The sequence below is a fragment of the Crocuta crocuta genome, unplaced genomic scaffold, assembly GCF_008692635.1.
Source record: "Crocuta crocuta isolate KB4526 unplaced genomic scaffold, BGI_CrCroc_1.0 scaffold48, whole genome shotgun sequence".
Classification (NCBI taxonomy): Eukaryota; Metazoa; Chordata; class Mammalia; order Carnivora; family Hyaenidae; genus Crocuta; species Crocuta crocuta.
The window spans coordinates 9,939,778-9,963,953 of record NW_027533089.1 but is presented as its reverse complement, the minus strand read 5'-3'; the positions used below and the strand labels follow the sequence as shown (position 1 = coordinate 9,963,953).

The following is a 24,176-nucleotide window of genomic DNA, read 5'->3' as shown; positions in this document are numbered from 1 at the left end:
AAAGGAATGGATCCCAGCAAATATTCAAGAGGTAAAAATTTAAAAATATTCAAGAAAGAGGTAAAAACTAGTAAAAATTCTAATCTTACACAAAATTTTGTAGAACAAAAAAATAATAAAATAAAATCCAATTTATTCCATGAACTTTTAACTTTCATACCAAACCTAGAGAAGAGTATCCCCGAAAAGGAAAATTATAGTACATTCTAACTTAGGTAAGAAAAATCTAAAATATTAAAAACCTAAACCCTGCAATGTGTTGTGTATGTCCCTGTATGTATTCTATATCATAAATTTACTTTTCAGTAGTTTGAGAACTGTATGTACTCTATATAACTGTTTGCGTTGCAATCCTATGTATTTTACTTTTGCATAAAAAAAATATTATTTTTGGAGTGCCTGGGTGGCTCAGTCGGTTAAGCATCCGACTTTGGCTCAGGTCATAATCTTGCAGCTCGTGGGATTGAGCCCCGCATCAGGTTCTGTGCTGGCAGCTCAGAGCCTAGAGCCTGTTTCTGGTTCTATGTCTCCCTCTCTCTCTGCCCGTCCCTCGCTCATGCTCTGTCTCTCTCTGTCTCAAGAATAAACTATAAAAAAAATTTAAAAATATAAATATTTTTTATTTGAGAGAGAGAGAGAGGGAGAGAGATCACAAGAAGGGAAGGGGCAGAGAGAGTGTGTGAGAGAGAAACCGAAGCAGGCTCCCATGCTCAGTGCAGAGCCCAAGGTGGGACTTGATCCCATGACTGTGAGATCACAATCTGAACCGATATCAAGAGTTGGATGTTTAACCAACTGAGCCACCCAGGCACCCCTAAAAACATTATTTGGAGAAAGGGTCTGGAGGCTTCAGACTGCCAAAGGGGATCATGCACACACAAAAAAAACATAAGAATCCCTGTACTAAAGAAACTTGTAGAGCTATCCACAAAGAAACAGGTACAATAATGTTGAGAACATCACTATTTGTAATAGCAAAAACTGGTAAAAGGAGGAAGAATGTGGCTCAATAAACTAAAGTGTACTTAACAGGTGGTATTTTCTCAAAGTCACTAAAATGAAGGAACTGAAACTACATGTTTCAACAAGGATAATCTCTCAATCTGGATGCTAGATATGGATCATCACCAGTTCAAGCACTGGCATTTAGAAACAAGTGCCTTATGCCATTCATCTTCCAGCAAAATCATCCAAAATTATACTCTGTCAGGTACAGTTCAAAATACAAATTCCTTAGGAAGCCTTTCCCTAAACCATCTAGTTGAAATTAATTTTCCATAGTAGTTTCTATCGAACTGTTTAATTACCAGATTTCTAAATTATACATTTTTTCAGTTTTATTGAGATATAATTGATATACAGCACTGTGTAAGTATAAGGTGTACAACATAATGACTTGACTTACATATAGTATGAAATTATTAGTTAACATCCATCATGTCATATTGTGTATTATATTAAGTGTAGTTTGTGCAACTGATTTCTCTCTGATGACTGGACAGTCCTTTGTTTTCAACAGTTCTCAAAATTATGTTTGTTGAATTTGATTCATTCACCACTGTGAAATAAAACCTGAACATTGGCTTAAAAGCTGTGTTTCTATCTTTATTTTTTTTTTCTTCCTTTTTTTTTTTTGTCATTTTTTTTTTAATAGTTTATTGTCAAATTAGTTTCCACATAACACTCAGTGCTCATCCCCACAAGTGTCCTCCTCCATGCCCATCCCCCCCTCCCCCCACATCCATCAGTCCTCAGTTTTTGTCAGCATTCAAGAGTCTCTCATGGTTTGCTTCTCTCCCTTTCCCCCACCATTTCCGCCCTTCTTCTCCCCCTTGTTCCTCCGTCAAGTTCCTCCTAATCCTCCTATACGTGCAAACATATGATATTTGTCCTTCTCTGCCTGACTTATTTCGCTCAGCATAACACCCTCAAGGTCCATCCACGTTGCTACACATGGCCAGATTTCATTGTTTCTCATTGCCATGTAGTATTCCATGGTATAGATAAACCACATCTTCTTGATCCATTCATCTGTTGATGGACACTTAGGCTCTTTTGTGTTTCTATCTTTAATGTGTACACTGAGATAAAATCTGTTATAAAATAAAACTTCCCATTATAAAAACAAGATCTCTACCTTTTATAATCTGTTATTTTCAATTACAATGAAAAATATAAGAAAATAATGTTGAACAACATAAAACAAGATCTATTTAAAGGATTTACCTATTCATGTTATTATGTTCAAGTTGGGATGATCATTTTGCACTTATGTATACAGATTGATAACTATGAGTTAACTATGCCCCCTACTGACTATTTTGAAAACCAAATAACATTTCAGAGAATCCAGAATGTGGTCCACACAAATGTACCATATAAAAACCAAATGTATATTTTATAATGCAAATGGGATCATTAAAAAGGATTGTGCAGATGCTAAGTATATTTAAAACAGAATTTATTACAGAAAGAAGAGACCTGAAAAAAGTATTATTTTGGAATTAACTGCTCAGAGTTACCACAGTACATATAAGGAAGCATTATTCACATTATATTCTATACCAATTGCTCTCAATCAGGGGCAATTCTACTCCCAGAAGACATTTGACAATGTGTGGAGAAGCTTAGTCAAAATCTGAGGTGGGTGCTACAGTGCTACTGGGATCTGGTAGGTAGAAGACAGGGATACAGCTAAACATCCGACAATGCATAGGCCTGTTCCCACAATAAAGAATTACCTGGTTCAAGATGTTTAATAGAGTCAAGGTTGAGAAATTTTGCTCTACATGAATATTTCCTCTCAAGCTGTACAAAAAGGCAAGAAAGTTAATAACATATAGTTTTATGATTTGCTTAAACTTTTCTGAATAGGTCAAAGAAGACATTAAATCTCTGATATCAAAGACTGCAATTTTTAGCCCCTTCCATTTGGGCTAGGAAATTACAGTCTAGACTTTTAGCTCTATTCTTCTGGCTCTATTCAAGGGATGATAGGGGATTCCAATCTTACCTGTGTTTCCATTTCCATCATCCTTTGTTTTATTTCTCTTATTTCTGCCTGAGTTTCAGCTTCTCTAAGTCGAATGGTCATTAATTCATCTTGTAACTCATTCACAGCATTTTTCTTAGGTGGGTCTTTCCACCTCCCGGTAGTACGAGCTAAGTGGCGCTGAAAGACAAAAAATTAGTTTTCAACACGTATTCCTAGTATCAAAATAAGAGCTAACTTTGCTGAGCACTTACTTCATGCCCAGTACTATATTAAGCCCTATGTATTTAATTTAATTTAATTTAATTTAATTTAATCCCCAGAAAACCTTAAAAGTTGGGCACTATTATCTCCATTATACAGGTCAGAAAACAGAAATGGCAATTAAGTAGCTTCAGAAAGGTCACATTGCCAATAACTGGTAGATCTGGAATGCAAGCTCAGATATAGTTCAAATCTGTTTATACTGTGGATTGATTATTGTAAAAAAGATAATTTTCACCCTCATTTTTTTATAAGAGAGATTTCCACATTGTTAGTTAAATCCCAAGCAAAGGAAAAATGGGGCCATTCATGAATTATGGAGGTAATATTAGGAGTGTTCTCAAAATTTCATGGTAAAGGATCAGTTTTGTTGTTCTTAATTTCCAGTTTATTGCTGCCTGACACATTTACCAAAAAAAAAAAAAAAGCTGTGGTAATGTCAAAGACTAATTTCAGTCCTTGCTTGAGGTAGCCCCATCCCAAATTCAAACCAAAGTTACCACTCCAAAATGATATGTACTGCTTTTTCTTTCTGCTCTCCCTTCTGTCTTCTAGATTCTTTAAAAAAAATTTTTAAATGTTTCTTTATTTTTGAGAGAGACAGAGACAGAGAATGAGCAGGGGAGGGGCAGAGAGAGAGAGGGAGATACAGAATCCGAAGCAGGCTCCAGGCTCTGAGCTGTCGGCACAGAGCCCAATGCGAGGTTCGAATTCACACACCAGGAGATCATGACCTGAGCTAAAGTTGGATGCTTAACTGACTGAGCCACCACAGAATCTTCTAGATTGTTTTTTTGTTCCTTGTCAAGAGTTTCCCTCATATCTGAATAAATTTGAGGGCATATAAATGCCTGATTTATTTTGTGAGATAACCAATTTTCAAAAGAGGTTACAAATGTATAGACAAATTTATATTGGTATCACTCTTCTGCTGTTTCATACTGACCAATGTATTAGCATCAACAGAAGAAATATGTGCTGTATGTGCTATATAAAGAAAATTTTCTTTTAGTTCTTTAGAAGAAGTTATATAAATCGCAATGATACAATAACAATGTGACTTGATTTCTATTTTCTTTTATTTAATTATGAGAATTAAAAAGGGAGAAACAGTTTGAAAGTACTTTCAACTTACAAATGCTCTCAGATTTTTACATTCCAAGAGTCTTTCTCACCTTAAACTCAAATCCTAGTGTTGATCATCAGCTACTTCAGACTCATTCAAATTAGATACTCAGGTTTTTACCCACTTTATAAAAAGCATGCAAAAATATATTGATTAACCTGCCAGTGTTCCTCTAAATCCTTGACTTGTTGTCTAAGTTCCTTCAAACCCATAATAGCTTCTGCTTCTCTCAGTTTCACAGCAATGAGCTCTTCCTGAAGCCTTGCAATGTTATTCTCATCAGGAAAGGAGTTGTTTCTCTAAAGCCAGAGAAAAAAAATTTGGGATAGTTTTTAATTTAAAAAATTAAATAATACATATATAATATGTAACTGTACTTCATTTTATAGTTTTATTGAGATATAAATCACAAACCATAAAACTTACCCTTTTAATGTACAGTAGTCAGTGGTTTTAAGAGTATTCACAGGATTGTACAACCATCATCACAATCTAATTTCAGAACATTCTAATCACCCCAAAAAGAAACCCTCTAACCATTAGCAGTCACTACACATTTCCCCTCCCTCAACCCCTGTCAACCACTAGTCTACTTTCTGTCTCTATAGATTTGTCTATTCTGGACAGTTCATATACATGGAATCACACAGTATGTGGCCTTTTATGGTTGGCTTCTTTCACTTATGTTTTCAAGGTTCATCCCTTTTTATTCACAAATAACATTGCTTGTGTATATATTCTACATTTTATCTATCCATTTATCAGTTTACAGACATTTGGGTTGTTTCCACTTTTTGGCTATTATGAAAATGCTGCCATGAATATTAGCATAGAAGTGTTTGTATGGACTTGGTTTTTAAGTTCTCTTGAATTTTATATTAAGGAGAACTGCTGGAGCAGAAGCTAATTTTACACTTTTTAAGAAACTGTCAAGCTTTTCCAAAGCCAATGCAGTGTTTTACATTCCCCTGGGGAATGTATGAGGGCAATTGTACTTAATTTTGAGGACAGAAAAAATCTAACTCTGCTTTGTTTATTAGTAAAACATTAACAGGGTTTTGAAGCAACATGAGTAAAACTGTTTTTCAACATGGCAATAAGCTGAACAAAGCATGAACAACATTTACATTTTAAAGATTTATGGAAGAGTCCAGAATCTTTTTGTTGTATTTTTTCAGCATGTTACTTTAGAATGGAATATAAAGTCTTTGTACATTATTTATATCAGGATTAAGAAATTAATACCAAGGTGATCTAAATATTTGCTTCAAGAGTACAAGATTTAGACAAGATATCTTACCAGACTGACACACCCACCTTAGGATAGAGGGTAGCCCCTATTACACTCCTTTGGGCCATGACCAAGAGTCCTGAATTAGGCCCTAGTAAAAGCTCCTTAGGTAAACTGAAGTACTACTAAGATTTCAAGTCCTGAATCTATGAAATTTTGTATCTAAAATATTTCATGGTAGGATGAAGATTTTAGCCCATAGAGATAATAAAGGTATTCTTGTCAACTACATATTTTTTATGATGGACTATATCTTCTCAATCAAAAACCAGAAATTTACTATGTATGCATAAAAAGAGAATCCTGCACAAAGAAATTAATCATAGGAAGCATGAAGCCTTCTAATTTCCTTTCTACTCTATAACATAAATACCAACAAAGCTACTTAAGAAATCCACTTTTATTACTTTTTTTTAAAGCTTGTTTTATTTATTTGAGAGAGCATATGTGCACGTGCAAGTGCATGTGAGCAGGACAGAGGCAAAAAGAGGGAGAGAGAAAATCCCAAGCAGTCTCCACTTGGAGTCTGATGCAGGGCTTGATCTCACAACTGTAACATCATGACCTGAGCTGAAATTAAGAATCAGTCAGTCACTCAACCAACTGAACCACCCAGGCACTCCAAAAACTCCATTACTGAATTGGACCCAAGGACATTTCTTCCTTCCAAATATTCAAAACTGAAAGATCCAGATTCTTACCTACATCACAGAACCTAGAGTACTTCTAACTTAGAAACCAAGTATTCTGTTATGCACTTTTAACTGCATTCTTGCTGGGTGTTTTTTTCAACAAATAGAATAAATTCTCTAAAAATAATGTAAAAATAGCAAGTAGATTTCTAGCAAAATTATTCCACTACTGATGGTATTTACACCCTGCTTTAGTTCATTAAGAAACAGGAACAACTTGAGACTATCTGTCATGTTCATTATTTATGAGGCTTTTTAAACAATGTTTTAAACATATATTTATTTTAAGAGAGAGGTGGGAGTAGGGGGTGGGGAAAGGGCAAAGAGAGATGGAGGCAGAGAATCCCAAGCAGGCTCTGTGTCAGCGGAAAGCCCAATGCAGGGCTCAGACTCCCAGTGAGATCCTGACCTGAGCCAAAACCAAGAGTTAGACACTCAACCTATGAGGCTTTGATTCACACAGCTAAATACTATAAAGCTAAAAAGAACACTTAACAAAGAGCCCAAGCCATCAATGATTTCACAGAAGACAAAAAAGAGATTCAGAGTTTGTGATCTGGAACAACAGACTCTCAAATCTGAAAGTTACAAGAAACCTAAAAGCATTTCTATTTCTACTAACTTATCTAATCCTTAAAGTTCTTAAGTAACCTTGAAAAGAAGTAAATTAGCTTCTATAAGTATGCCTTAGGCTAGATCTTCCTACATATCCTGATGTGGCTAGGAAAATGTTAATAGTTACACTCAGATGACATTTCTTCTGAAATGTTTATGTATTGATCATATCCTACTAGATGAAGATACTATATTTGAAGACAACTATTAATATGTACTACCTAAGTTTCTCCAACATTTAAGTATTATTCGTATCAAAATTATCCCGCTTACTTTCCTCTTTTTAAAAGTGCTCTAATTTTTTTTTTAATCCTTAAAAATGGGACTTTGAGTAGTATGGCAACAACAAAGAATAACTGAGAATCTCATTTTCTTTGTCCTTTCCTCTCTTAGTAACTAGTATGTAAGGTTTCCAATGTATGAAAACACCAAGTCCAATTTAACTGCTCAATTAGTACATCTTATCACATGCCCTAATTTTGGAGTGACAGTATTTATATTGTTCTCACCTTCTCTATATCCAGGACTTTATCCTGCATCTCCTTTAGTGCACACTGAGACTCAGCTTCACTCAGACGGGCTTGGACCAATTCCTTCTCTAGTTGCAGCACAAAATCTTCATTGTAGCTGGAACTGCATTTATGCTACAAGTTATAGACATATAATGAAATTTCACAGAAGTATGAATGTATACATACAATAAAAATAAATGCAATTACACAATACAGTTATTAAGGGCAACCAAATGTAAAAGTTCCATCTACCCTCTACTTTCAGCTTATCTCTTCCAAATAATTTTCCAAGGAATAAAAAAGTCCAGGCTTGGTATATATAAAGATGATCACATTATTTTGTGTTGGTAACTAGTTATTATACTAATCAAATGTAATTCATGGAAGATAAATATCTCATTTGTCCATCCATCCAAATACTAAGAATTTGTTCTGAGTCTATAGACATGCCCTGTACAATAGGGTAGCCTTTAGCCACATATGGCTACTGAGCACTTGAATGTGGCTAGTCCACACTGAGAAAGGATCTAAGTATAAAATACAAACTGAATTTTAAGACTTAATATGAAATAAAAAGGCAAAATAAACTCATTAATCATTTTATATTGATTAAAGGTTGAAATATTTTATATACATTGAGATTAAGAATATTAATTTCATCTGTAATCATTAATTACTCCTTTTAATATGGCATTTTAAAATGCATATGTGGCTCACATTATATTGCTATGGGACAGCACTGTTACATGCTAGAGAAGTACACATTATTAAAAAAAAGTACATGTTTAACTGAAAATTCTATTTTAATCTAAAAGAAATAAAAATAAGGCATCTATAATAAAGTGAACCATCCTAAATTGCAACAGAATAAAAATGTATTTGCTCTTAGAAATGTAGATCTCTTTAAGGCTATGCATGAAAATCACTGCTGGAAACAGAAAAAGGAGATGCTGCACAAAGAAATTAACCATGGAATCATGAAGCCTTCCATTTCCTTTCTTGCTCTTTAATGTGAATAACAATGCAGCCATTTAAGAAGTACCTTTTTAAATCAGTTTCTATAAAAAGCTGTTTAAAAAAGCAAAAAGACACATAATTTACCATTATGTAAAGACTTCCTAAAGAAACTCACTTCCCATTTAATTCACACAGTAAAGAAAACAACTCAAAATTCCAAAAAAGTGTCACAGAGAACCATCTCCTACTGAGCTAGCTTAAGAATAGTTCCTTTCACTCTTCAATACGTTAGGAATAAGACAGATACCAGGTTACAACTTTATTTTAAAACTAGTAAATGCTTAATTAAAACATGATACTTTCCCCAGTTAATCAAAAAGAGGATGTCTTAAACTTAATAGTTCATTTATTAAACAAATGAGGACTTTTTAATCAACATATTACACACTGTTTCTTCTAGTAATCTTCTGGTACTATTAAAACTATTTCTTTGTAAGAGTACGTGTGGCAGGTATTATCACTTTAGTAAATACTTACCTTACTAAATAGGGTAAAGGCACTCTTTGTAATGACCACATTCGAACTGGAAGTGCCATAATTTTTGTTTAATGAGATTGTGGTTATTTTATGAGTAATACTAGAATTTTCCGCCTTAATCTAAAGCCCTGGCAACTGTAGTTCAGAAATGTTTGCCACATTTTATATTAGGAGATCCCAGGAAAACATCAAACCCAAATGGCCCATGTGAGAATGGAATCAATGATCTGGTATAAACCAAGTGATATAACCAAGGACAAAAAAACTATACTAATATTGGGGACACATTTTTATCAATAAAGTTTACAAAACTTCTAATTGCCCTCTATTGTTCAAGGAATAAATTCTAAATTTCATAGTTACACATTTCTCCTTCCATACTTCCCATTGAGTTGAGGACTGTTTCTCAATACACCGTAAACTAGCTTTAGTTATCATCCTGTATTGAAACTGTTCCAATCACTAACAACATCAATACCCAGTAACAATATAAAAACTCAATGGAAAGCACTTTTATTCAGCTTTTACCTTCACTAGATAGTCTACCCAATTTAACTGACCACTCTTACAACTTTTTACTTCGATTTTGAGGTGCTACTATTCCATAGTTCTACTGCCTATCTTTTCTGTTGCTTCTGCCAATTCTACTACTTCATACAGGTATGTATGATTATATGTACATGTACATGTGTATGTGTCTATCAGTCCCCATGCTTTCAATATTGTGTGTCTTCTCTCAATCTGTTTTATTTTGTAGATTCATCCCATGTGATTTAGTTCACTATCCAATATAGTCTGTATGTATAGCAGTATTAGCTGTTATCTATATGTAGTCTGTATAGGCAGAAGATGAACTCACCAAAGGCAAAAAAATCTATGTAATAGTAAAAAGGGGAAAATAAAAGGAAAGAGAGAAGGTAAGAGAGAATATACGATGGTGAAACTCTAGGGACAATACACACCATAGATACACAGAGTATATAAACCCAAATCTGTATTTTCAGCCCAGATCTTTCTACCAAGCTACAGATCCATATTCACAACTAGCTACTGGTTTTCTCTATCTGGCTGATGTCACATTCAACATGTCATAATTCAACTCCCCATTTTTTCCTTCTCAGGTATATACTATTCTGCTAAGATCCCACCATCTAACAATTGGCCAAATCAAAACTTTCCCTCTTCTAGTCAACCTACACCATACTGTTCAGTCACAAACCTTAATTTTTCTTCCAGGTATCTCTTGAATTTGCTTCTTCCTCTCCATCTTCATTGCCATTGTTTTTATTCATGCCCTCATCTCTTTCTCTCAACTACTGCTATATTCTTATATAAATTCCCTCCTAACTATTGTTAGCACTTAGAGTGGGTATTATTCAATATTTTGTTTCATACCATAGTAAATTATAATAAACACGGGGCATTTTTACAATTCTACCACCTACACCAAATAAGTGTTTTCTGATCCTACTATTTGGAGCTTGAGGAGTTTTGATTCCATATTAATACAAATATTTTAATGAAACTTATACAAGCATTGATATACTTTAATAAAATATTCAGAATGAAGCTAATATCCTGTTAATTTATTAACTTTCAATATGGCCATTATTCCTGTCTACTTACGTGCATTTTTATTGGACAAAATTTTCATTGGAAACAGTTCTTAATATTCATATAGGCTCATTAAACATAGATTCTTCATTTATTGTTACAGCTTAGGGAGTTAGAAAAGGTTCTGGCATTTGATTTGTTTGGTTGGCTCAAATACGGACCAAAAGGTGGCTCACAGAGAATGAAGTGGAAATGCCAGACATGCCTTGGTTTAATGTAGAGGAAGGGAAAACTGGTACAAAGAAACCTGGGGAAGATAGACAGACTTCTTTGAATGGACTAAAAAATAAAGACATTTGTGTCCCCTGTGAATGCTCACCAAAGGGTGACCTCAGCAGAGAATTTTAAAAATCAATTGGATAAGATGACCCATTCTGTGGTTACCAGCCAGGCTCTTTCCTCAGCCACCCATCATTGTCCAATATGCTTATGAACACAGCAGCCATGGTGGGAGGGATGGAGGTTATATATCTCAGCAATACAAACTTCCATTCACCAAGGTTATGGCCAATGATGAGAGTCCAATCTGGCAGAAGCAAAAACCAACCCTGAGCCCCTGATATGACACCATTCCCTGGGGTAACTAGCCAGCTATCTGGTGGCAGGCAGCTACTTACACTGGACTGTTTTCCTCATGGAAGGGGAAGCATTTTGTCCTTACTGGAACACTTACTTTAGATATGAATTTGCCTTCCCTGCACACAATGCTTTTGTCAAAACTACCATCTATGGACTTAACAGAATTTCTTCTCCATCATCATAGCATTCCACAAAGCACTGCTTCTGAACAAGGAATTCACCTGACAGCAAAAGAAGTACAACAATGGGCACGCACTCATGGAATTCACTAGTCTCAACATGTTTTTAATATTCTGAAGCAGCTGGGTTGACAAAACCAGCTGACCTTTTGAAGACTAAATGGCAGTGCCACCTAAATGGCAGTATCTTGCAGGGGTGGGGCAAGTTCTCTGGAATGATGAATGTGCTCTGAATCAGTGTCCAATATGTGATGCTTTTTCTTCCACAATCAGGATTCACAAACCCAGGAATCAAGAGGTGGAAATAAATATGTCTGGAACACAGAAGGTCCTTTAGAGTGTCTCTTAGTATTATCGTACTCTGTGACTAAGGTCAATGAAAAATCAGGAAGGATTACTAATGGCCCAGACCTTTTAGGAATGATGGTCTGGGTTACCTTACCAGGCAAAGAATCATGACCAACTGAAGTGCTTGTTGAAAGTGAAGGTAATACAGAGTGGGTAACAGAAGAAGTTATAAATATTAGCTATTACCACATGACAGAAATGAGAACGGTTATTATCAACAGTATTTCCTTCTAATTTTGCTATATGTGTGTTTCCTTTCTTCTATTTCCTTATATAAGATGCAGTGACTTTACATCAAAGTATTTATCGTTAATTTACATCATAGTATTTTAAGTTATAGAATATCAAGAAGAGAAAACATTACTGACTTTAATTTCTTTTCAGGGGAAGGCATTAGTGCATTTTCAGTTGTGCACAGGATAACTGTATCATGTTAGGCAGAATTATGACTTTGTTGTTGTCTTTATGTGAAGACTAAGTATGGTTTAAGGAGATGCACATAGTTGCAAAGTTGACAAGGGTTGGACTTATGATGGTTAATTTTATGTGACTAGGCCACGGGGTCCAGATTAAAACATTACTTCTGGATGTATCTGAGGGTACTTCCAGATGACTTAGAAGACTGCCCTCCCAAGGTCAGTGGGCATCATCCAATCCACTAAGGGCCTGAATAGAACAAAAACTGGAGGATTCATTCCCTTCCTGCCCGCATGCTTGAGCTGGGGCACTGGTCTTCAACTACCCTTGAAATGGAATTCACACCATGAGCTTCCCTGGTTGTTAGGCCTTTGAACTTGATTCGAATTATACCACTAGCTTTCCTACAGACAGCAGATCATGGGACTTCTTAGCCTTCATAATGGCATGAGTCAATTATTCCCAATAAAACTACATATGTAAGTGTCCTGATTGTTTCTCTTGAGAACCTTAACTAATACAAGGCACATTTTACAAATAAGATTAAATTTATTGATTTAGAAGTTTTATTATTATTTGGGTTTTGATCCATTTCAAATGCGACCCACTGGAGCTTCTGCAATTTAACTCTTTTTTGGTTGTTATTTCCACCATTTCCAGTTTTTTGGTTCAAATTTATTTTTTTTTCTTGTTTCAAATCTTTGCAGATCAAAATATGGTCAGGAAAGTGATACTTCTGTCAGTATTTAGTCTATTAAAAATACTGCCAAATCAGTTTTAGCTCTAAGTTTTGGTTTTATTATTAATAGCCTATGACATTTCCCAAGCAAGCTGGTAGAATAATAATAATGGAATAATGATAACACTAATCCTAATAACGGGTACCATTTATTGAGAACTATGTGCCAGGCATTACTGAATAGTAGCAATTCCCTTACAAGACTCTATTATACACAGAACAAACTAAAGAAGTACCCTGATTAAGTATACACAACCAATAAGTGGAAGAACTAGCATCAAAGTGGCAATGGTAAAATGTGCTGCTGTGGACTGTAAACTATTTTAGTGTTTTTTGCTTTTTTAACGTTACACAGGAAAAAAGAAAGTGTTATTTATAAAACAAGGGTTTGCTTGTTTTTGGAAGCCTTTTAACTTGCTCACAGTGGAAAAGGAGATGTCAGGAAAGGTGATGGGTACCACAAAGCCTGGAAAAAAAAAAAAAACACCTGCAGCAAATGTGGGTATTGTCAGTTCCTTACCAGGATAAGTGCCATGAAGGGCAGAGGCTGTGAAACAGGTGAATATTGTGAAGCAAAAATTTCTAGTTCCATGTCTATTTAGGAGAATTTCACACGGCTGGTCTACCTCATTTTATAATTTTTCCAGACCAAATAGACAAAGAAAAAACAACAACAACAACAAAAAACAAACCAAAATCCTAAAACCACCAACATTATAGCAAAAACTTAAATACAAACAAAAACAAAAACTGGACATTTTCATGAAGTTGACTTGAGATCAGGAAAACAATGATAAACTTTTGAGAGGAAGGAAGAGAACCATCAAAGCTAAGTCAAGCTCAGGGGGTTTAACAGCACCTATCACACTGTGTCCAAACCTTGACCATTTCTGATGCAGCTGTTCTGTTTTAAGATGTTCCTCTTCCATGCACTATAAACCTGGTTTTAAAGTTTATGATAACAACAACAAAGATGACAGTGACTAGGATCTACTGAGTGTTCATTAAGTGGCAGGCACATGCTAAATGCATTATACTCTCATCTAACTTTCACCACAACTTCTACTTTCCTAATAAGGAAACTAAAAAGTCACACAGCAATAGGCAGTTCTGTTAACTAGGAGTATGGACTACAGAGCCCATATTCTTAATCTTTAAGCCACATACGGGTTGAAATATTAAGACAATTAATATATTCTTTTAATACATACTGTTCTAAGAATTAATGGCATAGAATTAAAAATACAAGCATCCTGAGGTGCCTGGGTGGCTTAGTCAGTTAAGTGTCCAACTCTTGATTTCAGCTCAGGTCATGATCTCACAAGTTGTGGGATCAAGGCCAGCACTGGGGTCTGCACTGAGCATGGAGCCTGTTTGGGATTCTCTCTCCCTCCCTTTCTCTGCCCCAACTGCTCTTACCTAAATAAATAAACAAACAAACATTTAAAAATATATAAGCATCTAAAAATAATTTAAACATCTCACATAACATTCTTATAATAAATTCTTAGGAAGTCCTGGGTGGCTCAGTCAGTTAAGTGACTAACTCTTTGATATTGGCTCGGGTCATGATCTCACAGTTCATGGGATCAAGCTCCCTGTCGGACTCTGTGCTGAAAGCATGGAGCCTGCTTGTGATTCTCTCTCTCCCTTTGCTCCTCCCCCCACTCTCTGTCAAAATAAATAAAAATCACTTTTAAAATATTTTTTAAAAATAAAAAACAAAATATTCTTAGAAAAGTGTATTTCATATTCACATTAGTAACCTGGACAAATATATGATTTGTTTTATCATATGAAAACTGCTACAATTATGATGGTTGGTAAGTCATCAAGGAACAATTTATTTAAAAGTCTATAAATAATGAATGACTTCTCAGGACATCTGGGTAGTTCAGTTAAGTGTCCAACTCTTGGTTTCAGCTCAAGTCATGATCTCGCAGTTTCATTAGTTAAGGCCCTGTGTCAGGCTCTGTGCTGGCATTGTGGAGCCTGCTTGGGATTTTCTCTCTCCTTCTCTTTGCCCCTCCCCCATTCATGCTGTCTCTGTCTCTTGCAAAATAAATAAATAAACTTAAAAAAATTAAAACAAAAAAAAATGAATGACTTCTCTACACTTAACATCGAGTTCACCTCACCTTTGTCAATGAATCTCAGTGTTTCTGTGATACCAGCAATACCACTCCAATGAAACAGAATTTTTTTAGTAGGTGAAGTCTCTGTGTTTCAATTCCATATCCTTTTCTGCTATTACAAAAGTTACAAAGGTGACTCAGAAAACCCTTAGCAGTCTTTTTTGTTTGTGTCTTGAGTAAAACAAAAAAATGAATTCTCACATTCAATGTTTGAAGGGTAAATGTTACAGCAAAAAGCAAAAATCTATACTTTGTAGAGAGGTTTCTTATACTATGAAAAAAAATCCAAATTGGAATAAGGACTGTCTACACAGATATATCAAATATTCCCTAAATTTAATTATAAATCAAGCAAATGAGTTCAAAACCTGATAATTATATGTCCTATTCAGGAACCCACACATTTATGGAACTCTCTATTCTCTTTTGTGATATTTATCACAACTTTAAACAATTAACTGTAATTAATCTTTTAATGTTTATTTATATTTGAGAGAGAGACAGAATTGAGAGGGGAGGGGCAGAGAGAGAGACAAAGAATCCAAAGCAGGCTCTAGGCTCTGAGCTGTCAGCACAGAGCCCAACATGGGGCTTTAACTCAAGAGCTATGAGACCATGACCTGAGCTGAAGTCGGACGCTTAACCCACTGAGCCACCCAGGTGCCCCTGTAATTAATTTTTAAAATATCTACCTCTATATATACAAGTAATGACAACAAGTTTGGCTGATTTGATATGGAGCTGTCAGAACTAACCAGTGCTTTTCATAGTAGTTGAGGAAACAATATTTGCTGAATAAATTAGCTAGTCAATTCCTGACTTAAAAAACAACACAAAAAGTACAGTACAGGGAATATAGTCAATAAGATATAGTAACTGTGCACGGTGACAGGTAACTACAAATATTGTTGTGAGCATTTCATAATGTACAGAATTGTTGAATCATTACATATGCTTGAAACTAATGTCAACTACATTCTGATTAAATAACAACATAACCCCCCTCTATTATATACTTTATGTTAAGCATGAGCAGTGGTGACTGAAGGTTACAAAACCAGCCTATAAAACCTATTTGTTTCAAAAATAAACAAAATTTATACTAGTATGGGAATATGGTACATTTCTACAAAGCACCTGAAAAAACTATTACACAAGGCAAGTACTCCAGAGTAGGAATCTACAGCACAAAACAAAAAAAAGACCGTAAAAAATTATATCGTACAACAACAGAGAAACAAACTAATATAGAGAACTGGTGGTTACCAAAGGGGAGTGTGTGGGGGATGGGTGACTGAGGTAAGGGGACCAAGCAGTATAAACTCTCAGTTATAAAATAAGTCACAGGGATGAAAGTACAGCATAGGAATGTAGTCAATAATACTGTAATACATTTTATTGTGGGCAAGCATTTTGTAACGTATAGAATTACTGAATTGCGATGTTGTACATCTGTAGCTAACTTAGTATTATATGTCAACAGTACTTTAATTTTTAATAAAGTTATATCTTGCTCTCAGCTTCAGCATGTGAACCCCAAAAAAGTCTGTAATCCTCTCTACCACATGCTCTAGTTATTTTTTAAAAACTCAAGCAATAGCGGATGTATTATTTAAAGATCTATCACACCGAATTTTTTTTTGAAAAATTGGTATATCCTTTTAAGACCATTTGTTCCAACATCTTAAAAGTTATATAGATTCTTGTGGCTCAGTCAGTTAAGCATCCAACTCTTGATTTCCGCTCAATTCATGATCTCAAGGTTTGTGAGTTCAAGCCCTATCAGGCTCTGTAGTACAGAGGCTGGTTAGGATTTTCTCTCTCTCTCTCTCTCTCTCTCTCAAAAAAACAAAGTAAACTAAAGTGAAGAAATTATATACATCTTTTAAGGTGGGAGTTTATCTCTAGTTATTTATATACTTAAACTGTAAGATTTTAATGCTGAAAAAAATGTTAATTACTTCCATTACAGTAAATGCTCATTTATTATTTAAGCTGGTAACTACACATGAATGTAAAATATTTAATCTTAGACTAAGGTCACAATTAGTTTTGGAAGAAAATTTCTGCCCAGATTTATAAGCATACTGATGAAAAATGTTAGAAGTTTACTAAATGTATGAAGTCATTACTTTATTTGAATTTTTAGACTTACGTAAACCTATCAAATATTACAATGGCTTTTTCTTGAAATGTCACTGAAGTAAGCTAAAGAGTGTTTAGAATGCAGGAAGAGATGTTAAACATTAACTTCCATATTCATAAAGAAAAGCAAACCTACTAGATAAATCAGGTATGGGGCAATTCCTACTAATGCTGAACAAATACTTTTTCTGAAATAAATTGTCTAGATTTCACAACTTCCACTGAGAAACTGGTAGTTTTAGTTTATTAACCTATATTTATGTGTACAATTTAGGTAAGATTAGTTTTTTATCTTCGTATCAAACCCTTGGCTCTTAAAAGTATCACATAATTCTTTCATGTTATCTTTTAGAATTACAGGAAAAGGAAGGAATGTCAGAAGAAATCTTTTCCAGCCTCCCCTTAAGAACGTCCTAGTACAAAGGTCCCAAGAACTTCAAAAGGCAGTCATTTCACCACTCAGCAGCTTTAACTATTACAATTCTTCTTGTTTATGCTTGATCCTTGCCAACAAATTTCTAGAGAAAACTAGTTATTCAGAATAAACTGAATGATAGGCACTCATGTGTAAGCCAAAAAACTTTTAAACAGATCAAGCAAGACTCAAAGACAGTTGGTTACCAGAATATATTGTTTACCAAATACATTCATGCCCCCCTACACTCCAAAGGGACAGAGTCAAACATGCAACTGTATGAAATCGGATCATTTCTACTTTTATGGGCTTCCTGGAAAAACTGACATCGAACATGTAAAAGAAATCCTTAAAGGAACAGTTTAATCTTAATGCTTTGGTTTTATCTTAAGGCTGGTTTTATATATAATATTTAATTAGTGTTGTTAAATATTAAATATTAAATTTTGTTTAGTGTACTAAATACTAAATTTGATAATACATTCACTTGATCATTTTTGAAAACCAACAGTATCAAGTTCAAACTATCAAGGCCCAGCATAAAATGAAATCAATGGCCTGTCAAAGATAATCATTCAGTAATTGTGTACTGCACAAATGATGTTTAAATAACATTAATGATCAAAATTAATTAAAAATAAAATTAACTTTTAAAAATTGCTTAGAATTTTAATATATATAGGGGTGCCTGGGTGGTTCAGTTGGTTAAGCATTTGACTTCAGCTCAGGTTATAATCTCATGGCTCGTGGGTTCAAGCCCCCTGCCAGGTTCTGTGCTGACAGCTCAGAGCCTGGAGCCTGCTTCAGATTCCCTCTCTCCCTCTCTCCTTACACTTCCCCACTCATGCTTTCTCTCCTTCAAAAATAAACAAACATTTTTAAAAATTTTAATATTTTAATATATGTATATATTGTTAAATAAGAATGGCACAGTACTGTAACAATAGCATTAAAAAGCATTAAAATTATATGAAACATTAAACAAACACAAGTCCATTAAGCCGAAGTGATACAAGAGTCCACAGTGAATGAGTAAAAGAGATTAGAGAGGAAGAAAGATCTCTTTATAGAGGAACATTAGCTAATAAGTGTAGAAAAAATGCATAAATATGAAAATCACCTTTTGGAAACTCAGTAGATGCTAAAACTATCAGGTAAAAGATGAATAAGGACAAGACATTTATTTGGTATCAAAGTATTTTCCAATAGAATACTTAGTAGTCTCAAAGAAGAAACCTTATCTTTACAAGGAGAGTCTGTGATAACCACACAACATGGTAATCAAACTCGGTATTACTAATAGTGGAACAACTTATCTTATGTGCTTCCTGATTTAAAGCAAACTCAAATTCACATTATCTGTCATCTAGTTGTTAAAACTTTTTAACTGAATCTAATTAAAGGAAATAGGACACCATGAAGAACAACTCCAGAATATGAGACAATTTGGCTCTATCTGTCAGAAGTCAAGGTCACCTGGACATTGATTACAGTTTCTTCTCTATTGTTTCTTCTCTCTTTAGTCAGTCTAGAAAGAAGTTTATCAACTTTATTAATGATTTTGAAGAACCAGCATTTGGTTTCACGGATTTTGTTTTTGTTTTGTATTGTTTTAAATTTCACTGATTTCTACTCTTTTTATTTCTTATTCCTTCTACCTACTTTAGGTTGAATTTCCTCTTCTAAGTCTAGTTTCTTAACCTTAGAATATTGGTTTGAGACTTATTTCTTTTCCTAATATAAGCGTTCAATGCTATAAATTTTCTACTACATACTGCTTTAGGTGAGTCCAACAAATTCTGATAATGTGTCTTCATTTTCATCTAATTTGCTATAATTTCCTTTGAGATTTTTCTGACACATGGATAAAAATGCATTAATTTCCAAATATTTGGAAGATTTTCCAGATGTCTATTATTAATTACTAACTGAATGCTGTTAGAGTCAAAGAAGATACTTAGTATGATTTCATTTACTCCAAGTTTTATGGCCCCGAACTGATCTATCTTTGTAAATGTTCTATGTGAACTTGAAAAGAATATGTATTCTGCTGGTCTTAGATAAAATGTTCCATAAATGCCAAGTAGGTCAAGTTAGCTGATAATGTTGCATAGTTCTTCTACACCCATACAGATACTCCAACTACTCATTTCATCAGTTACTGAGAGATGGAAGTACTGAAGATTCCAACTGTGGATTTGTCCACTTCACCTTTTAGTTCTACGAGTTCAGCTTCACACGTTAGAGGAAATATACTCCTAAATATATACAGTCCTAATTAAGATTGTTAGGTCTTTGTGAACTGACCCTACTACTATCATGAAATATCTCTTTATTCTAGGAACTATTACTTGTTTCTGAAGTCTGCTTTATGTGATATTAATACAGACACTCCAGCCTTCTTCTGCTCAATGCTTGCATGGTATATTTTTTCATCTTTTTATACTTTTTCCCCAGTTGTAATTAGTAAACTGTGTTCCACAGTTATAGGCAAACCATCCTTAATTCTTCACTCTTGAAAATTCACTGTGAGAGTCACCCTCATTAGCTATTATGCTATATACATTTCCAATATCCACCTCAATGCAACCACAACTTGATTAAAACAAGCCCAAGCCTAGCCCTTAGGGAGCTCTCAATCTTCTCAGGCTCCTCATACAAGCTAGCTCACTTGCTTCTGGTCCTACCCTGACCTTAATGAATGGGTTCCATCACTGGGGTGTTATACATTCTCCCTAATTCCCACCTTCTACTGCAATCATTCAAACTAAATGTGTTATTTTCTTGAGACTTATGCCTTCATTTCCATAGTCTTTTTTTCTTTATACAATCTATTGGGGCAAAATTCAAATAACTATTTTAAAGTGAACAATTCAGTGACATTTAGGACATTCAAAATGTTGTGCAACTACCAATTCCATCTAGTTCCAAAATATTTCCATCAGTTCAAGTAAAACCTCCTACCTATCAAGCAGTTTCTCACTCCTTTCTGACCCTAACCTTTTGGCAAACAGCAATTTGCCTTCTAGGTCTATTGATTTATCTATTCTGGATATTTCATATAAATGGAATCATGTGATCTTTATGTGTGGCTTCTCTCACGTAGCTTAAGGTTTTGGAGGTTCATTCATAGTACAGCATGTGTAAGTATTTTATTCTTTTCTGTGGCTGAATAATATTTCATTGTATGCATATACCACACTTTGTTTACCCATTCTTCTACTGATAGATGTTTGGGCTATATCTACTTTTTTGTGATTAGTGTTGCTACAAATATGTATACACATACTTGTTTTAAATATCAATTTTCCATTCTTTTGGATATACACCTAGAAACTGAACTGTGGGTCACATAATTCTATGTCAAATTTCTTGAGGAACCACTAATTTCCACAGCAGCTAGCTGTTTTATATATCTACCAGCAGTATATAAGGGTTCCAATTTCTCGATCTCCTTTGCCAACATCTGTTATTTTCTGATTTTTGTTATAGCTATCCTAGTGAGTGTGAAATGGTATCTCATCATGATACTGATCTGCATTTCCCTAATGACTAACAATGATTTAAGTGTCTTTTCATATACTTGTTGTCCATTTGTGTATCTTCTTTGGAGAAAGGTCTATTTAAGTCTTTTCTTCATTTAAGATTTTTTATTGAGGTACAATTGACATACATTATATTAGTTTCAGGTTTAAAATGTAATGATTCAGTGTTTATCTGTTTTGAAATGATCACCATGATAAGTCTAGATAGTATGTGTCACCAAATGACAAAATTTTTCTTGTGTTGAGAACTTTTAAGATCTACTCTCTTATTTTTTAAATATGCAATAGAATAACTATAATCACCATGCTGTATATTAAATCCCCATGACTCAGTTGTAACTGGATATTTATAACTTTTGATCCCTCCATTTCACCTTCCCCCTCCCCACCTCTGGCAACCATCAATCTGTTCTCTGTATGTATGAGGTTTTTGTTTTCTTTTTTAAGATTCCACATATAGGTGAGATCTCATGATATTTGTCTTTCTGATTTATTTCACTTAGCATAATGTCCTCAAGGTCCATTCATGTTGTGGCAAATGGCAAGATTTCATTCTTTTTTTGTAGCTGAAAAATATTCCTGTTTATATACACACATATATACACACACTACCATCTTTTACCATTCATTTGTCAACAGACAGTTTCCATGTCTTGGTAACTGCAAATAATGCTGCAATACTTTGCTCATTTTTAAATTGTACTGTCTTTTTGTTGAGTTATAAGAGTTCTTTATAAGAACTCTTTTGTTGAGTTATAAGAGTTTTCTGGATGCCTAACTCTGATCAAATACGTGATTTGCATATATTTTACACCATTCTGTATGTTGCCTTTTCATTTTCTGGATAATGCCCTTTGATGCCCAAAAGGTGTTAATTTTGATGAATTCTAATTTACCTGTTTCCTTTTGATGCCATGCTTTTGGTGTCAAAAAACCGATATCCAAGAATCTATTGCCAAATCCAAGGTCATGAAGATTTATCCAGGTGCTCTGAGAGTATCAGTTTTAAAATCATTAAAGGGTTATTTTAAAACTTTTATAAAATTTCTATGTAGACCACTGATCCATTTTGAGTTAATTTTTGTATATGGTATGTGGCAGGGGTGCCAGTTCATTCTTTTTCCATGAGGGTATACAGTTCTTCCAGCACCAGTAGTCAAAGAGACTATTCTTTACTCATGGAATGGCCTTGGCACCCATGTCAAAAATCAACTGGCCATAGATATATGCATTTCTTTCTGGAATGTCAAAATTTCTATACCACTGACCTATATGTTTATCTTCATGATAGTATCATATTGTTTTGATTACTCTAGGAGTGTAGTAAATTTTCAAATTGCGAAGAGTGAGTCCCTCAACTCTGTTCGCTTTTAAGACTATTTTCAATATTTAGGGCTCCTTGTAATCCCATGTAAATTTCAGGATCGCTTTCCCATTTCTGCAAAAGACTATCAGAAATTTGATAGAGTTGATTAGAATTGAATTTGTAGATGATATTGGGTTGTGTTGATTATCTCGACACAATTAAGTTTTCCAGTCCATAAACATGGAATGTCCTTCCATTTATTTATGTCTTCTTTAATTTCTTTAATCAATAGCTGTATAAACAATGACTCACAGTTTTCAATGCAAGTCTCTCATCTTCTTGGTCAGATTTATTCCTAGGTACCACAATGAAATATCACCTGCAATTACTGGATGGCTATTACTAAAAAACCAGAAACTAAAACCAAAACAAAACAGAAAATAATAGGAGTTGGTGAGGAAGTGAAGAAATTTATTAGAACCCTTGTACATTGCTGGTGGGAATGCAAAATGGTACAGCCACTGTGGAAAATACTTTGCTGTTTGCTCAAAAAGCATAGAATTACCATATAATCCAGTAACTCCACTTCTAAGTATATATGGCAAAGAATTAAAAACAGGGATTCAAACAGGTATTTGCATGTTAATAATCACAGCAGCATTGTTTATAATAGTCAAAAGGTCAAAAATGCAGAACGTTAAAATGAAATATTATTCAGCCATGATAAAAACTAAATTCTTATGTATGCTATGACAGGGATTAATCCTGAAAACATTCTGCGAAGTGAAATAAGCCAGACACAAAGGGATATATATTACATGATTCCACTTATGTAAGATACCTAGAAGAGGCAAATTCATACAAGACAGAAAGTAGAATACAGTTTACTAGGAGAAGGAAAAAGGGGGAACTATTTTTTAACAGGTACAAAGCTTCTGTTGGGATGACAAAAAGTTCAAGAAATAAATGGCCATTATTGTTCTAGAGCATTATAAAAGTACTATTCACATAAATGCTAAATATTATGTGTTATCTATTTTATCACAATAAGGAAAATAATTGCCAGAAAGAAAAAAAGTGAGTGGATATACTAACTGAATGAAGCCAGACACAAAAGCTTCATACCTTCTGACTCCATTTGTATGACATCCTAACAAAGGCAAAACTACAGTGACAAAAAGCAGAACAGTTGCTGGAGGTGGAGAGGTGAACTGCAAAGGGACATGAGGGAAATTTGGGGGTGATAGAAATTCTGTATTTTAACTGTGGTGGTCGTTATACAACTAAATACATTTGTCAAAATACATCAAACTATACAATTAAATTTGATGATTTTATTGCATGTAAAGTATACTTCAATAAGGTTCATTTAAAAAGTTAGAGAGGGGTGCCTGGGTAGCTCAAGTCAGTTAAGCATCTGACTTTGGCTTAGGTCATGATCTCACAGTTCGTGGGTTCAAACCCCACACTGGGCTCTGTGCTGACAGTTCAGAACCTGGAGCCTCCATTGGATTCTGTGTGTGTATCTCTCTGTCCCCCCTCCCACTTGTGCTCTCTCCTTACTTTCTCAAAAATAAACATGAAAAAACAAAATTTTTTTTAAGTTAAAAAGTGAGGGGCACCTGGGTGGTTCAGCTGGTTAACCGTCCGACTCTTGGTTTCAGCTCCAGCCATGATCTGACAGTTCTTGGGATTGAGCCCCATGTAGGGCTCCACACTAACAGCATGGAGCCTGCTTGGGATTCTCTCTCTCGCCCTCTCTGTCTCT

The 24,176-nt window shown here is 34.6% G+C and overlaps 1 protein-coding gene across 6 annotated transcripts in view; it reads right to left on the bottom strand.

Annotated features, from left to right (window-relative positions):
• Positions 1 to 24,176, bottom strand: part of EVI5 (ecotropic viral integration site 5) — a 208,024-nt gene that overhangs the window by 84,886 nt on the left and 98,962 nt on the right. For all 6 annotated transcript variants that reach the window (XM_077746019.1, XM_077746021.1, XM_077746022.1 and 3 more), the window contains 3 exons: positions 7,490 to 7,624; positions 4,541 to 4,681; positions 3,014 to 3,172 (listed from right to left, as the gene is read on the bottom strand). In XM_077746019.1, the coding sequence (XP_077602145.1) occupies positions 3,014 to 3,172; positions 4,541 to 4,681; positions 7,490 to 7,624 (435 nt within the window). The remainder of the gene's footprint in view (positions 1 to 3,013; positions 3,173 to 4,540; positions 4,682 to 7,489; positions 7,625 to 24,176) is intronic.